This window comes from Mobula birostris, chromosome 22, assembly GCF_030028105.1.
Source record: "Mobula birostris isolate sMobBir1 chromosome 22, sMobBir1.hap1, whole genome shotgun sequence".
NCBI lineage: Eukaryota > Metazoa > Chordata > Chondrichthyes > Myliobatiformes > Myliobatidae > Mobula > Mobula birostris.
Genome location: NC_092391.1, coordinates 22,961,870 through 22,975,968, shown reverse-complemented (window position 1 = coordinate 22,975,968; position 14,099 = coordinate 22,961,870). Strand labels below are relative to the sequence as shown.

The 14,099-nt window shown below is 39.4% G+C and overlaps 1 protein-coding gene across 5 annotated transcripts in view; it reads right to left on the bottom strand.

The window, feature by feature from the left end:
- The window catches only part of col27a1b (collagen, type XXVII, alpha 1b), a 487,157-nt gene that overhangs the window by 237,748 nt on the left and 235,310 nt on the right, over positions 1–14,099 (bottom strand). For all 5 annotated transcript variants that reach the window (XR_011882827.1, XM_072240297.1, XM_072240300.1 and 2 more), the window contains 2 exons: positions 9,190–9,243; positions 4,392–4,445 (listed from right to left, as the gene is read on the bottom strand). Coding sequence is in view for 4 of the 5 variants with exons in the window: in XM_072240297.1 (XP_072096398.1) it covers positions 4,392–4,445; positions 9,190–9,243 (108 nt within the window). In the remaining variant the exon portion in view is untranslated. The remainder of the gene's footprint in view (positions 1–4,391; positions 4,446–9,189; positions 9,244–14,099) is intronic.

The following is a 14,099-nucleotide window of genomic DNA, read 5'->3' as shown; positions in this document are numbered from 1 at the left end:
AGGTAGTTAAGCTCTCATTTTGGAAATGGTCATTATGTGGTACTTCAGTGCAGTGGTTCTCAACTTTTTTTTTGCTTGTGTTCCACTTGCGACTTTTATTTAACTCTATGACCCCCCCCCCCACCCTCCATAGAACCCGTTGGATTCTAAAGTTTTTTTGGTCAAATGCACTAATTATTTTACTCCAGAGTCAATATTTATGTTTTAACAAGTTATATATATAACATTACAGGTGTGTATGAAAAATAAAACTATTTCAAAGGTTTTAATAGGATACTTTATTTATAAAATATATAAAATATTCTTCCAACCAGCAACAAAAGTGCACTTAATATTGTTTTTTTGGGTATTTAGTGAGATCCTTGTGACTGATGCAAACTAGTGAGTTTTTGAATATCTGTTTGCAACTTGTTTGAAGATATTTGAAAATTGCCTCTTTTCACAACATCAAGATCGAAATGTTGGCTGTACTTTTTTCCATGGATGCTGCCTGGTCTGCTGAGTTCCTCCGGCATTTCGTGTGTGCTGGTTGGACTTCCAGCTTCTGCAGATTTTCTCTTGTTTGTGATCGAGACGGTTACAGGGTTTTGGTAGCGGGTGAAGAGGCTGACTAAAAACCACATTCAACTGGATAAGAAGTGGGAAATCCAATTAGAAACAGCTTTGCTTTCTTCCAGAACTGTGGAAACTTGTTTTCAATATCACTACCTGTCCGCCCGTTCACTGTCTAATCAGTGATTTGGGTGGGGAGGGGATGTGGAGTGGGGCTCAGTGGACCATCTTGCAGGGTGTGAATGGTGATTTGTGCGGGAGCAGAGATAATGATTGATGTGTCACACCCCCACCACCCCAAACACACAAGCTAAGCTGTTTTGCTGCCTCATTTGCATCTTTTAGCATACATTCCCATTCATTTCATTCAGGCTTGCAATTAAATTAAAGACGTAGATTTATTTCTTCTTTATTTATACATTTTAGCAATATTTCATTAAAACAGCAAACTTATCACATCGCAGTCAGAATCTCCTGTGGCCCCTAGTTTCTTCTTTTTGTCTTGTGGTCCCTATGAAATCTGACCTGGCTCCCACTGAGAACCACTGCTTTAGTGGCACGAATGTTACTGGCCACTTGTTAACTCTGATCTGAATGCTTGCCGCATGCGGACACAGAATGCTTCGTTTGCTGAGGCATTGTGGATAGAACTGAATTCTGTATAACTCTCCCAGTTCTGATCATGTAAAGGAGGTCGTTGAACAGCATTACAGCGAACATCTTGCCCTGTGGAAATCCTATAGTGATGGCCTATTGCAAGGCGCAGCAACCTCAACCATCTCCTTTTTGTCTGAGGTACATTTCCAAATATTTTCCTTCCAGTTCATTTTAAGGAGGACTCCTTGTGCCACAGTTGGATAAAGGCTGGCTTGGTTAAGGCTGCTCATTCTCACCTCACCTCTGAAATTCTGCTCCTTGGTCCGTGTCATAAGGTCTGTTGTCGAGTGGTTGAGGAGAATTCCACACTGGATGTGGCTGAGCAAGTTATTGGTAAGTAGGTGCCACCTGAATTATGATTCCACCTATTTGCTGTGTTATGAACTTTCCCGAACTCTCAGGACGTCTAGGGCAGGTCTGCTTACCGTCCCCCGGGTCAAAACTAAACATGATGAAGCTGCCTTTAGTTACTATGCTCCATACATCTGGAACAACCTTCCAGAGGATTTAGAGTCTGCCTCAACTTTAAATTGAGGCTTAAAACTTTTCTTTTCGCTTTAGCTTTTAACTAGAATCTCCTGCACTGTAACTTCTATTTATCATATCTATTTTTGTGTGCTTTTATTCTCTTATATATAGTCTGAAATTTGATGTTTGAATTTTATGTCTTGTTCTATGTAAAGCACTTTGAACTGCCTTGTGCTTGAAAAGTGCTCTACAAATAAACTTGCTTGCTAATTAACGCAACACATTCCATTACTCGGCGCAAATTAGATACACCCTATTTTTTTTGTGAATGGTTCATACAAGAAAACTTTCCAATCACCAGAGTAGATGTTAACGTTGTAACAGTACAGGTCTGATTTGTTCTGGAATGTGGGTTGTTGCTGCAACTGCCAGATATAATTTAATTCGAAAGCCTGGCACTTATAACTGTTTCTTGATACAATGCACAAGGAATTCAATTGTCAGAAAACTATCTTTTAATGCTGATGGGGAATTCAGGAGGAAGCCAAGATGGGTGATTTATGGCACTTCTGGATGTCCAAGTTTGTGAATACTGTATTTCACCCTTCTTTTTAGCAATTACATGTTGGACCTTTCAATTACTCAGGATGAGAATGTTCTTGAAGCAGCTTCTTCCGTGAGCTGTTTAATTTTCCATCATTATTCACAACTAGGTAAGTACAACTTTTCAAGTAGTTTCTTACTTTAAATTTACATCATTTTCCTGCCTTGTTTCAGTTTTCTCTTCACTTTTTGCCTCCACAAATATTAATCAAGATTAAGAAATTAGATTCAAAGCATCTTGATAATGAGATATACAAAACGCTGGAGGAACTCAGCAGGTCAAGCAGAATCTATGGAAATGAATAAACAGTCCACGTTTCGGGTCGAGGCCGTCCTGATGAAGAGTCTCTGGCCGAAATGTTGACTGCATTCATTTCCATAGACGCTGCCTGACCTGCTGAGTTCCTCCAGGATTTTGTGTGCGTTGCTCTGGATTTCCAGCATCAGCAGAGGCTCTTGTGTTTTTGATAATGAGATAGTCCATCCCCACAAATAGCGGGAGCTAAACGACACACCAGCTTGGGTTGATACGTCACACACAATCATCAACAAGAAAGAGAGTAACCTCTAGCTCTTTAAGATCAATTGTCACTAGTCCGTCACTCACCATCAATATCTTCAGTATCACTACTTGACTAGAAACTGAACTGCATAATCGGTATTAACACCACAGTGCAGAAGAGCAGGTATTGTACAGGGTGCCATCATCACTACCTAAACCCACAACTTTGATGGCATAGGCAGATAAGCACCTTCATCCCCAAGCTTTCTTCTAATTCTGGCTGAATTCTGACATGACTGGATGTTTATCACTATGAATCCTTTGTTACTGGGGCAGAGCAGCCAACAACGCCTGCATCTTAAGAAGGAATAAAATCAAGCCAATCCCATTTCCTTCAAGGATGAATTGGATGACCATCTGTCCTCCTCAATGAGTCTTGGTAACAATGTTAAGATGTCTAATGATTAATAGAATTCTTAAGTATGAAATTTAATTGTCAGGGCATGAGAGCTTGCCATTTTATATGCCTGCACACTGAGTTCTGTAGAATTTAGCTTAACAGACTATAAAATGAGTCATTAAGCAAGCTGTGAGAGAATACTAAATGCCGAGCCAAATTTCGTCCTCTTGTACAGAATTGTTGCATACAAAGATGATTGTTGCAGAGATAATGGTTGGCTGGGAGAACCAGGAGAAATTTTCCATCCTCTGTCAAAATATTTACGTGAAATTTTATCTTTATTTGGGCCGGATTATTGAGAGAGGGTTCATATGAATGAGTAAGCCTCTGACTCTTGACAATGTAGCATACCTTACAGACCAGGGCTTCCCAACCCTTTTTATGCCAGGACCAATACTATTAAGCAAAAGGTCTGTGGAGCCCAGGTTGGGAATCTGTGTTGTAGACAGTACTGAGACGTCAGCACAGATTATATGATGAAGAATTCAGCTATCAGCTCTGTAGAATGTGAATCTCACGCAACTCACTTTGCTTCATGATCACCTCCAACATCAACTTTCTTTCCCACATTTCCTTCTCAAAACAGCACAGAACCTGCCCTACTGTCAGGCAGTTCCTTGCGTGGTTTCAACCCAAAATGTCCACTTACAACTTTTGCCTCCACAGATACTGCTTGACTAACTGTGTCTTCCAGTGTTCTGCATTTTGTACTTCTTTCAGTTTAGGGTAGAACAAGGGAGGGCAGACAAACCTTGAGATAACAAACCTTGAAATAATAGAGGGTTTCAGTATAAATCAGAGCGATTTTGTAGGGGTGGAAATAGATGTTTTTTGTAATGGTTCAGCCACGTGAACAGACGCTCACTTTGGACTGCGAGTTGAATCTTTCCATTTCATTTCAGGCAGATCCCAGGCACTTGGTGGCAAAGCAACATAATTTGTGGCAAAATTATTTCAGTCTTCCTAATATTAAGTCAGTAAAAATTTCCAATGATCAAGCACTGTATGCTATACAAGCAGTTTGGCAATGAAGGGGCAGTGAAGGGGCGAGAAAGATGGTGATGATTTTGAGCAAGTTGCAGTCAGATTCAATGTAACTGCTTATTTGGAATCTTATAAGGAACCTTTAAAACATATCTTTAAGCTCACCTCAAGTCCAGGGGGTCCTGATATTCCAGTGGGACCTTTATCTCCAATTCTTCCCTGAAAAATTAACGTAAGTAACAAATCAAATAAATGCATTAAATCTATGATACTTTAGCTGAAACTAACTGATAAAGACCATAACTATTTTCTTGCCTTTGTTCCCTGTGCCTCTATTTTTAGAGCTGACAAAGGTTCTTTGAGTCGTTAATTGTTTATCTCTCCACAGATGCTGCCTGGTCTGCTGAGTATTTACAGTGTTTACTGTTTTTATTTTGACTTATTTTAAAATATTTTGCAGGAAGGCTAGTTGGTAACAATTTTAACCACACACCAGCTCAACTGATGTAACCTTATTGTGTTGAAAAACACTTTAAACAGAGCAGCTTATGGAAAGAAGATGAATTACTGACAGCAGAAATCCTGAAGTTACTGTCACTCATAGAATCATAGAAAAATACAGAACAGAAAAATGCTATTTGGCCCATTTAGTCCATGCCAAACCATTTAAACTACCTACTTCTACCAAGCTGCACGGGGACCATATCCCTCCATACCCCTACCATCCACGTATCTATCCAAACTTCTATTAAATGTTGAAATTGAACTCCCAAGCCCCACTTATGTGGTGATAACAAGTGGCAATAGGTTCATCACTAATACAACTGCAAAATCAGGGCAATTTACAAGTTCATTTTGTCCATGGGCATTAACTGTAGTATGGTTGTGTTGAGTACAATGGTATTTTAAATATAGAGAGACTCTAGAGCAGGGGTTTCTAACCTGGGGTCAACGGACCCCTTGCTTAATGATATTGGCGACGGCATAAAAAAGACTGGGATCCCCTGATCTAGAGAATGGTTTGAATTTTGTGAAGGATCAGTGCTAATTGAGAACTGAATGGATGTTATCACTGATTGTTACATCTAAGAGAGAGCTACTTGATACATGGTGGAAGAACAATAAACATGTGGAAAGATTGAGGTTATTATTAATGAAGTCTTCTTCATGTGCCTTACATGTTGCACGCTTGGGCGATCATAGCTCTCCACATTGAATGATCCCTCGCAGCGTCAATATCTCGCACACTGAGATCTGTTAGTTCTTTCGCAGTGTCCACATATTTTCTTCCTTGCCTTCCTCGTCCGCGTTTCCCAGGCATACGGCCTTGTAATGTAAGGCATTCTATTTCTCCCCTTCTGGTGACATAGCCCAGGGATTTAAGTTTCCTTTCATTTAATGTTCTCATTAAAGATCTTTTTGTATGGGCACATTGGAGTACTGTTTCATTAGTTACCCTATCTCTATATGATACTTTCGGCATTCTTCTAAGAAACCACATTTCTGTTGCTTCGAAGTTTCTTTGGAGTTTTTGTGTTATAGTCCATGTTTCGGAAGCATACAGCAAGATTGGCCAGATGTAACATTTTAGTAGCCTAAGCCTTGTTGTCATAGAAATGTGTCTGTTGGTAAAAATGGGTTTCATTTTTTGGAAGTTGGTTTTGGCAATGGTAATTCTTCTTTTTATTTCTACTTCTAGCATCTTGTGATATAAAGCTACCAAGGTAATTAAGGTTGGTCTTTTGTTCAATCTCTTGGTCACCGATGTACAATTGGCAGTTGGGAGTATCCTGCTGTTTTGATATTACCATATATTTGTTTTTTTTTACAGTTGATGGTTAGACCAAAATCTGCACTTGTTTGTTCTACTTTGTCTAGGAGGATTTGTAGGTCTTCTGCAGCACTTGCTATTAGGGTGGTATCATCTGCATATCTTATATTGATGTTAACACCTCCAATTTTTATCCCATCTAGGTCTTCTATTTCTCTGAGAATCATTTCACTATAGACATTAAATAATTCCGTTGAGGCAACGCATCCCTAACTCCTCTTTGAATTTTAGTCCAACTGCTCATATTATCATCAATTTTTACCGCCCCGTTTGATTCCAATATAAATTTTGAAGCAGTTGTTGGTCCCTTCCATTAATGTTTAGTTTAACGAGAACTTGAAATAATTTTTCATGTTGCACTTTGTCGAATGCTTTAGTGAAATCAATATAACATAAAAAGACATCATTTTGATATTCAATTGCCCTTTCTGAAAACATTCATAGTATGAAAGTTGCATTCTTAGTTTCTCTATCTTCAATAAATCCATATTGCAGTTTAGAAGTTTCTGGTCTTAACTTGTTTTTAATTTGACTCAGAACAATTCTCGGCAAAATCTTCATTATGTGACTCATAAGATTGATAGTTCCATAATTTTAGCAGTCAATAGTTCCAGGAATTTTTGGCAGAGTTATAAATACTGACTTCAAGAGATCGTCAGGCAATACACCAGACTCATATATGCCATTAAACAGCTCAAAAAGAATATCTATGCCCAGATCTTCTAGGGCTTGTAGCATTTCCACTGAAATTTCATCAGGTCCAGTGGCTTTACCATGTTTCATGCTTTTCATTGCTTTAGTTATATCTCCTTTGGTAGTAGGTGAGCCAGAATTAGGGTGTTTAATATCGGGGGTTCCCCTTTATTATCTTCAAAAAGCTGCTCTATGTACTGAATCCACCTCTCACGTACTTTATCTGGATCTGTTAGTATGGATCCATCCGCTGATCTTATGCATCCTGTAGAGGAGGTTTTCTCAATTCCAGTAAATTCCTTAATGAAGTAAGTACATAAAAACCGAAACACATAACCACTCCACTTTGTATTGCTCTTCATTGTTTCATTCTAGGTTTTCAAGTCCAAATATTCATGAGTGGGTACACCATTCCTCTCCCCATCGCTCCCCCCCCACCCCCACTGCTGCTCAGAGATACACTCTGTCTAGCACAGTGGGTGTGGGTTTATTGTTAGAGAATCACCAGACCTTCACCATGTATTGACGGCTCATCATGTCCTATGATCTCCCTCAACAACTCCTGTTGGACAAGGTAAAATGTTGTCCCCCCCTCTCTCTCTTTGGTTGAACGGATTCAAATCCCAGCAGGTGCAAATGGAATTAACCTTACGGGAGGGTAGCCACATTGACTTTGCCCCAGCAAACATCTTCCAAAGGCATGGAGACTGGCAGATTAATGGACTATGATTAATTATCCTTAGTGGTAGGTGAAGGAGAAACAAGGTGGAATTGATGGGCACGCGAGAGGAGAAAGGTTGCAGGGAAATATGGGGAATGGCATGATGGGATGCTGCAAGCCAGTACACGCCCAATTTTCCAGATGGTTTCCTTCAACGTTGCAATATCAGGAGCGTTAAGAAAGTGGGTCTCTGCAAAACCTGGGTGGATAAGACGCTGTGTACTACTTCCTTCGTCAAATGTCTTTCTCCTGTTTTTACTAATTTCTTATCTATTGAACATGAAAAATTTCTTCACCTGCAGGATTTCCTCTGGCAGCTAGACTTTGAGAAGGGATCTACTGAAATCTGATGATATGATCTTAAGGATCCCAACTAAAATCAGTTTACTTAAGAAGCGTATTGTAGAGTTGTGCAAAAATCAGCCTATGGTCTTAGTAGGAATGTGGCGTATTAATAAACCTGTTTGATTCATAGGGGAGTGAGGAATAATGGGAACCCCCATACTAGTCATAATCCATGAACAATACAAGAGGGCCTGATCATGCATTAGAACCTCATTATGAACATACATTCTTTTGCTATCCACTCAGTGTCAAGTATTTCTCTAACAAACACTGCCACAGAGTTTCAATATTCATGAGAAGCTGTTTTCTCTCTGAGTATACGAACAATTTGGCCATCAAATCAATGATCTTAAAATACGGCATGAATATTGATTTCTCCTTCCAGTAAACAAATTCTTCCCTCCCATTCCTCTATTCCCCACGCTGACCATTTATCTCTTCACATCTGGCCCATTACTTCACCCTGGGTCCCCTCCTCATTCCCATTCTCCTACTGTCCACTCTCCTCTCCTATCAGATTCCTTCTTCTCTAGCCCTTGACCTTTCCCACACACCTGGCTTTACCTCTCTTTGTCCAGCTAACCTCCTTCCCCTCACCCCAACCTTTTTATTCTGGCACCTTCCCCTTTCCTCTTCAGTTCTGAAGAAGGGTCTCAGCTTGAAATGTCGACTTTCTATTCATTTCCACAGATGCTGCCTGACCTGCTGATTTCCTCCGGCATTTTGTGTGTGTTGCTTTGGATTTCCAGCATCTGCAGACTTTCTTGTGTTTTTGTTAAAAACGTTGCTGGAGATTAATTTTAGATAGGATGGTGGTGAATATTGGTAGCTCGGGTTGAGGCATTTGATGTTACGGCGCTTGGCAAGCTTGGCCTATTAGCCAATGAAACGTCTGCAAGCTAATTGCCAAGCTCAATTAATCTTGGATGTTGTGCCATCATTGCATCATTTGGGCAGGGCTAAAATACACAATTATTTTGAACCAGAAAGGCCATAGGATATTAATAGCTATCATTAAGTATCTGAGAAATATATGGAAAAACTGCTTAATATTGCAGTACAGTGATTTTCTTTGTCTGCAGAATGCCTGAGAAACGGGTAATGAGCAAATAAATTATGGAAGCAGTCACTTTTGATCTGAATCTTCAAATCAAAAGAAGAAAAATATTGTTGTTACATCAAACATTTGTATCAAAGAGTGTCCAATAGTTTTAATAAAGAAGCACTTTTACACATCTCTGAAGCTGAAATATATATAAAGTTGCATCAAGTAAATTGTGAGGTTTCGAATGGCTGTGATATTTTAAAAAGCTCTTAGTAAAAAGTGACATATATATCCGAATAGCAAGAATGAGAAATAATCAAATACTCACAGGTATCCCAATTTTCCCCCTCGTTCCAGGCAAACCCTGTAACCCTGGATTACCCTGTAGTGAAACAACAGCAAATTTACTGATTCAGAGTAATTTAGTTATCATTAACAACTTACACTTGCAATGGCAACATTTTCCTGAATAATTACTAAATACACAAAACTAATTTCTAATATAGTGAAAAAATGATTCAAGTAATTTTGTCTGCATATTGATCACAGAAGTAAAAGACATATATTTAAACATAATAAAAGTTAGAAGTAATTTTACCTGTTACTGAATGGATGGAGTGCATTAATATTATTGCTACTTGTTTCTGAGTCAAATGATACCACCAAAAAAAAACCTGGATCAATAATGTCAGGTACTCGCCTGGGAGTTGTGGCGTATTAATAAACCTGTTTGATTCACAGGGGAGTGAAGAATAATGGGAACCTCCATACTCATCATAATCCATGAACAATGTAAGAAGGCCTGATCATCATCTTAAAAATCTCTTTGATTTCATGACCTATAAGGATGGAGCTAATTTAACAATAGTCATAAATCATACAACAGTACAGCATCAGACAGGACATTTGGCCCATGATTTTGTACTGAACTTTTTACCAGTTTATACTAACTGTCCTCATCTGTGTATCATCCACATCCACCTGTTCTCTTCTTATTCATATGTCTATCTAAAATCATCTTAAACTCCACTAAACTGCCTAATCTCACTACTACCCTTGGTAACTCATTCCAGACAACTATCACTTTCCGTGTAAAATTCTTCTCCCCTCTACTCTTAAAAGCATGTCCTCCGGTGTTTGACATTTCTACCCTGGAGAACAGTTTCTGAATGCCTACCCTATCTATGCTTCCCATTATTTTAAAAACCTCCATTAAGTCTCCCCTCAAGCCTCCACCACTCTAGGAAGTCTAATCCCAAATTTATCCCACCTTTCCTTGTAGTTCATACTCTCTAATCCAGGCAGCAATCTGGTTAAGTTCTTCTGCACCCTTTCAACTCTACACACCCTTTCTATATTGGGGTGATCAGAAATGGACACAATATTCCATGTGCAGTCTGACTGAAGTTTTATACAGGTGCAAAATGACTTCATTTCTCAAATCTCCTACCACGCAAGCAGTCCACATGCCTTCTTTACCACCTTATGCAAATGCATAGTCACTTACAGTGAACTGTGGACCCGATACCCTTCTGTATGTCAATGTTATTAAGGGGCCTATACATTTGACCTTCCAAAATGCAACACCTCATACTTTCCTGTCACTTCTCTGACCATACGTGTAATTTATCTATATCCCATTGTATTCTTTTCTAGTCCCTTATACATTGTCCACAAGTCTACTAATCCTGGCGTTAACTGCAAACTTGCTTATCCACCTATATACACGCTCATCCAAGTTATTGATATACTGTATATGTGTGGCGCATGGCCAAGTGGTTAAGGTGTTGGTCTAGTGATCTGAAGGTCACTAGTTCGAGCCTCATCTAAGGCAGCGTGTTGTGTCCTTGAGCAAGGTACTTAACCACACATTGTTCTGCGACGACACTGGTGCCAAGCTGTATGGGTCCTAGTGCCCTTCCCTTGGACAACATCGGTGGCATGGAGAGGGGAGGTATGCAGCATGGGCAACTGCTGGACTTCCATACAACCTTGCCCAGGCCTCAGTCATCATTGAAAATCGATGGACAGCCGAAGAAGAAGATACTGTACATATCAAATGACAGAGATCCCAGCATCTCTGGTCACAGACCACCTGCCAGAATTGCAGCTTTTTATGGTCAAGCCAGACCCAAATCCAAAGTTCCAACTTCCCCTGTATCCTCAACACCAAAACTGTCCAACACATCACTGGCACCAGCCTACCCTCCACACAGACAGGTGCCAAAAAAGGGCCAGCAACACCATGAAGGATCCCACCCACCCTGCTCATGGGCTGCTTTGCCCCACTCCCATCAGGGAGGAGGCTACATAGCATCCACGCCAGGACCACCAGACTCAAAAACAGCTACTTTTCCCTAACAGTAAGGCTGATCAACACCTCCACCCACTAACCCATCCCTCCACACCCCAAACCACCACTACTTTATTGTTTCCTGTAAGTCAACTGTAAGACTCTCCTGTGCCTTGCCTCGCTTTATGGACATACAATCAATCTATATTTACATATTTACATTTACTGTGTGTTTTTTTTTAACCATTATTTTGTTTTTTATCTTGTTGTTTTTTGTGCTATTGGATGTAGACTAACAATTATTTAATTCTCCTTTACGTTTGTGCACTGGGTCGGCACGGTAGTATAGTGGCTAGCACAAGGCTTTACAGTATCAGCAATCTGGGTTTAGCTCCCGCTGCTTCCAGTGAGGAGTTTGCACGTTCTTAATGTGACCGCGTGGGTTTCCTCCGGGGTGCTCTGGTTTCCTGTCACAGTAAGGCATACTGGCTGGTAGGTTAATTGGTGATTGTAAGTTGTCCTGTGACTAGGCTGGGATTAAATCGGGGGACTGCTGGGCAGTGTGGCTCAAAGGGCTGGAAGGGCCTATTCTGCGCTGTATCCCAATAAATAAAATGACATTAAAGAATCTTCTATCCCATTTCAGTTTCCTGGGTCCTACCCCACGGTTTCATCACTATAAATAATGTTCTAAAGCCATCAGACTATTTACAGTGCAGGCCATCCACTAAGTGCATTTTTAAATAATTTGATGAGTTTCCCTGAGAGAATCATTTCCATTCTTTGAAAATGCTGTTCCAGCTATAACAAAGGAAATGTAAAAGAAAAAAAAATGTCTTGAATTACTTGATGCTAGCAATAATGGCATAATTTATTTTGATTAATAGAGGTTAGATGTATTTCCCTTTATTGGTTGGATCTTAGTCTTATTAAACTAAGTTAATAATAATATTTCACAGAATAGATGGTGAAAAGGTCAAACAGCCCCCTTTGTAATCATTATATTTAAATATGGTAAGTACTAGAAATAATTTAAAGCAGAATTGGAGCAGTTCTCCGAGTGGATCACACGCTAATAGTTTGGGTGTGAAAATATATTTGAACATCTGTAATAAATTAATCTAAGCTTAGCAGCTAATTTGAATCTTCCCCATTCCTGCACAGCAGCTTCTCATAGTAAGGATTCTTATCGGAACTAAATGTGCGTGGCCACCTAAATCTTTCATTCACTCTCTGCATAAAATTCCTTGAAGCAGTGGAATACAAATATACACTAATTTAATTTTAGTATTTTTTTGTTTTCTTCACTGAAGTTCCAACGTTTCAAGTTGACTTGTGAATGCTTTTGATATTTTCCCATTATAACTAAATATAGTAAATTAATGACAGCACATTTACAAAAAACAATTCATCTTGAAATAATAACTTGCCTTCTGGCATTAGTTTTATCCAAAGCTTGTTTTAATATTTCCTGTGCCATCACATAATGCTAAGAAAACAATCCTTCATCAAATGACAATGGTAAGGCAGACTTTGTCTTCTCAGAGACCTTCCTGTACCCTATACAGCACATCATTCCTCGTCTGCACCTGAATGCTAGTAACTTTCTAAGTTGTTTTAGAATACATAATATTGACATTGATTATGAACAATCTGCAACAAATGGGACATTCCTTGTTGACAACAATTAAAAGTCAGCATCTCCAAATGTAAGTTGCAAAGTCAGGTCAATTTATCAATATCAGAACTTAATTTACAGCAAAATAATCATGCAGGGCATTGTCCATTTGCATCCCACTCACAAGGTTCTGAACAAAAAAGTCAGTCCACATGGCATTCATTCATAAAAACAGCCCGTTTCTGATAATTCCTGACCATTTCTCAATCTAAGTGAATTATTTTTTTACATAGTCTAGATGAAACTGTGGTATATAAGCAAGTAGCTATGGCTTGTAATATGAATGAATTCCAGCAATCCACAAATTCATAAATTCTAGCACACAATCATTTTTAAAGGTGGAAGGTTAGAAAACCCTTTGAGGCTGATGCCCATTAATATAGCTTAAATTTAACACAGCTGATGCCTGTTCATTATTTAATACTATATCATGAAAGCCATCTTATTCCTTCAACCAGAAATATATTTGTAACTGTTCCAATAGTGAAGCATCTCTTCCTTCACAGCACCAAAGGTAGTACTGTATCCTAAGCCGGCTTCGCTTGTGCCAACTTAAACAAGACAAAACCTAGGAGATTTCCACATAACTGTTGCTGTAACCTCCACATAACTGGAAGTTTAGGAAAGTTGGTCAGAAGAACTGAAGGAGAAATTTATTTTTGAGATACAGTGTGGTAACAGGCCATTCTGGCCCAACGAGACCACACTGCCCAATTACCCCAACTGATCAGTTAACCTACTAACCTGTACATCTCAGAATGTGGGAGGAAACTGGAGTACCCAGAGGAAACTCACACAGTCATGGGGAGAACATACAAATTCCTTCTAGCCAGCAGTGGGAATTGAACCCAGGTCACTCGTACTGTAAAGCTAACTGCTATGCAACAGTGTTGCCTGAAATGTTACTCTACAATGACAGACTCCGTTTTTGAACCCTCAAAGTCTTCCCTCCATTTGCAAAGATACAAAGAATACTTAGTCCTTATCTGTATGGTTTTGTGATCTGACACTGGACTTAGTATCATTCCTCCCACTGTTAATCCCGAGGATGAGTGCAGCACCTCAGTCAAGTGTTTTGAAAACAGCTCCTTCTCTTGTAACAAGAACCACCATGAAGCACATGAACAGCAATGTTGTAAGACCAACCCAGTTCTCCCTCTAGGTTATTTATCATATTGGTTTGGATATTTTTATTGTTCCTCTTTTGATACTGATTAGTTACCTAACATGACTGTCACTACGGACCCTTCAACGGTTCAAAGGAGAG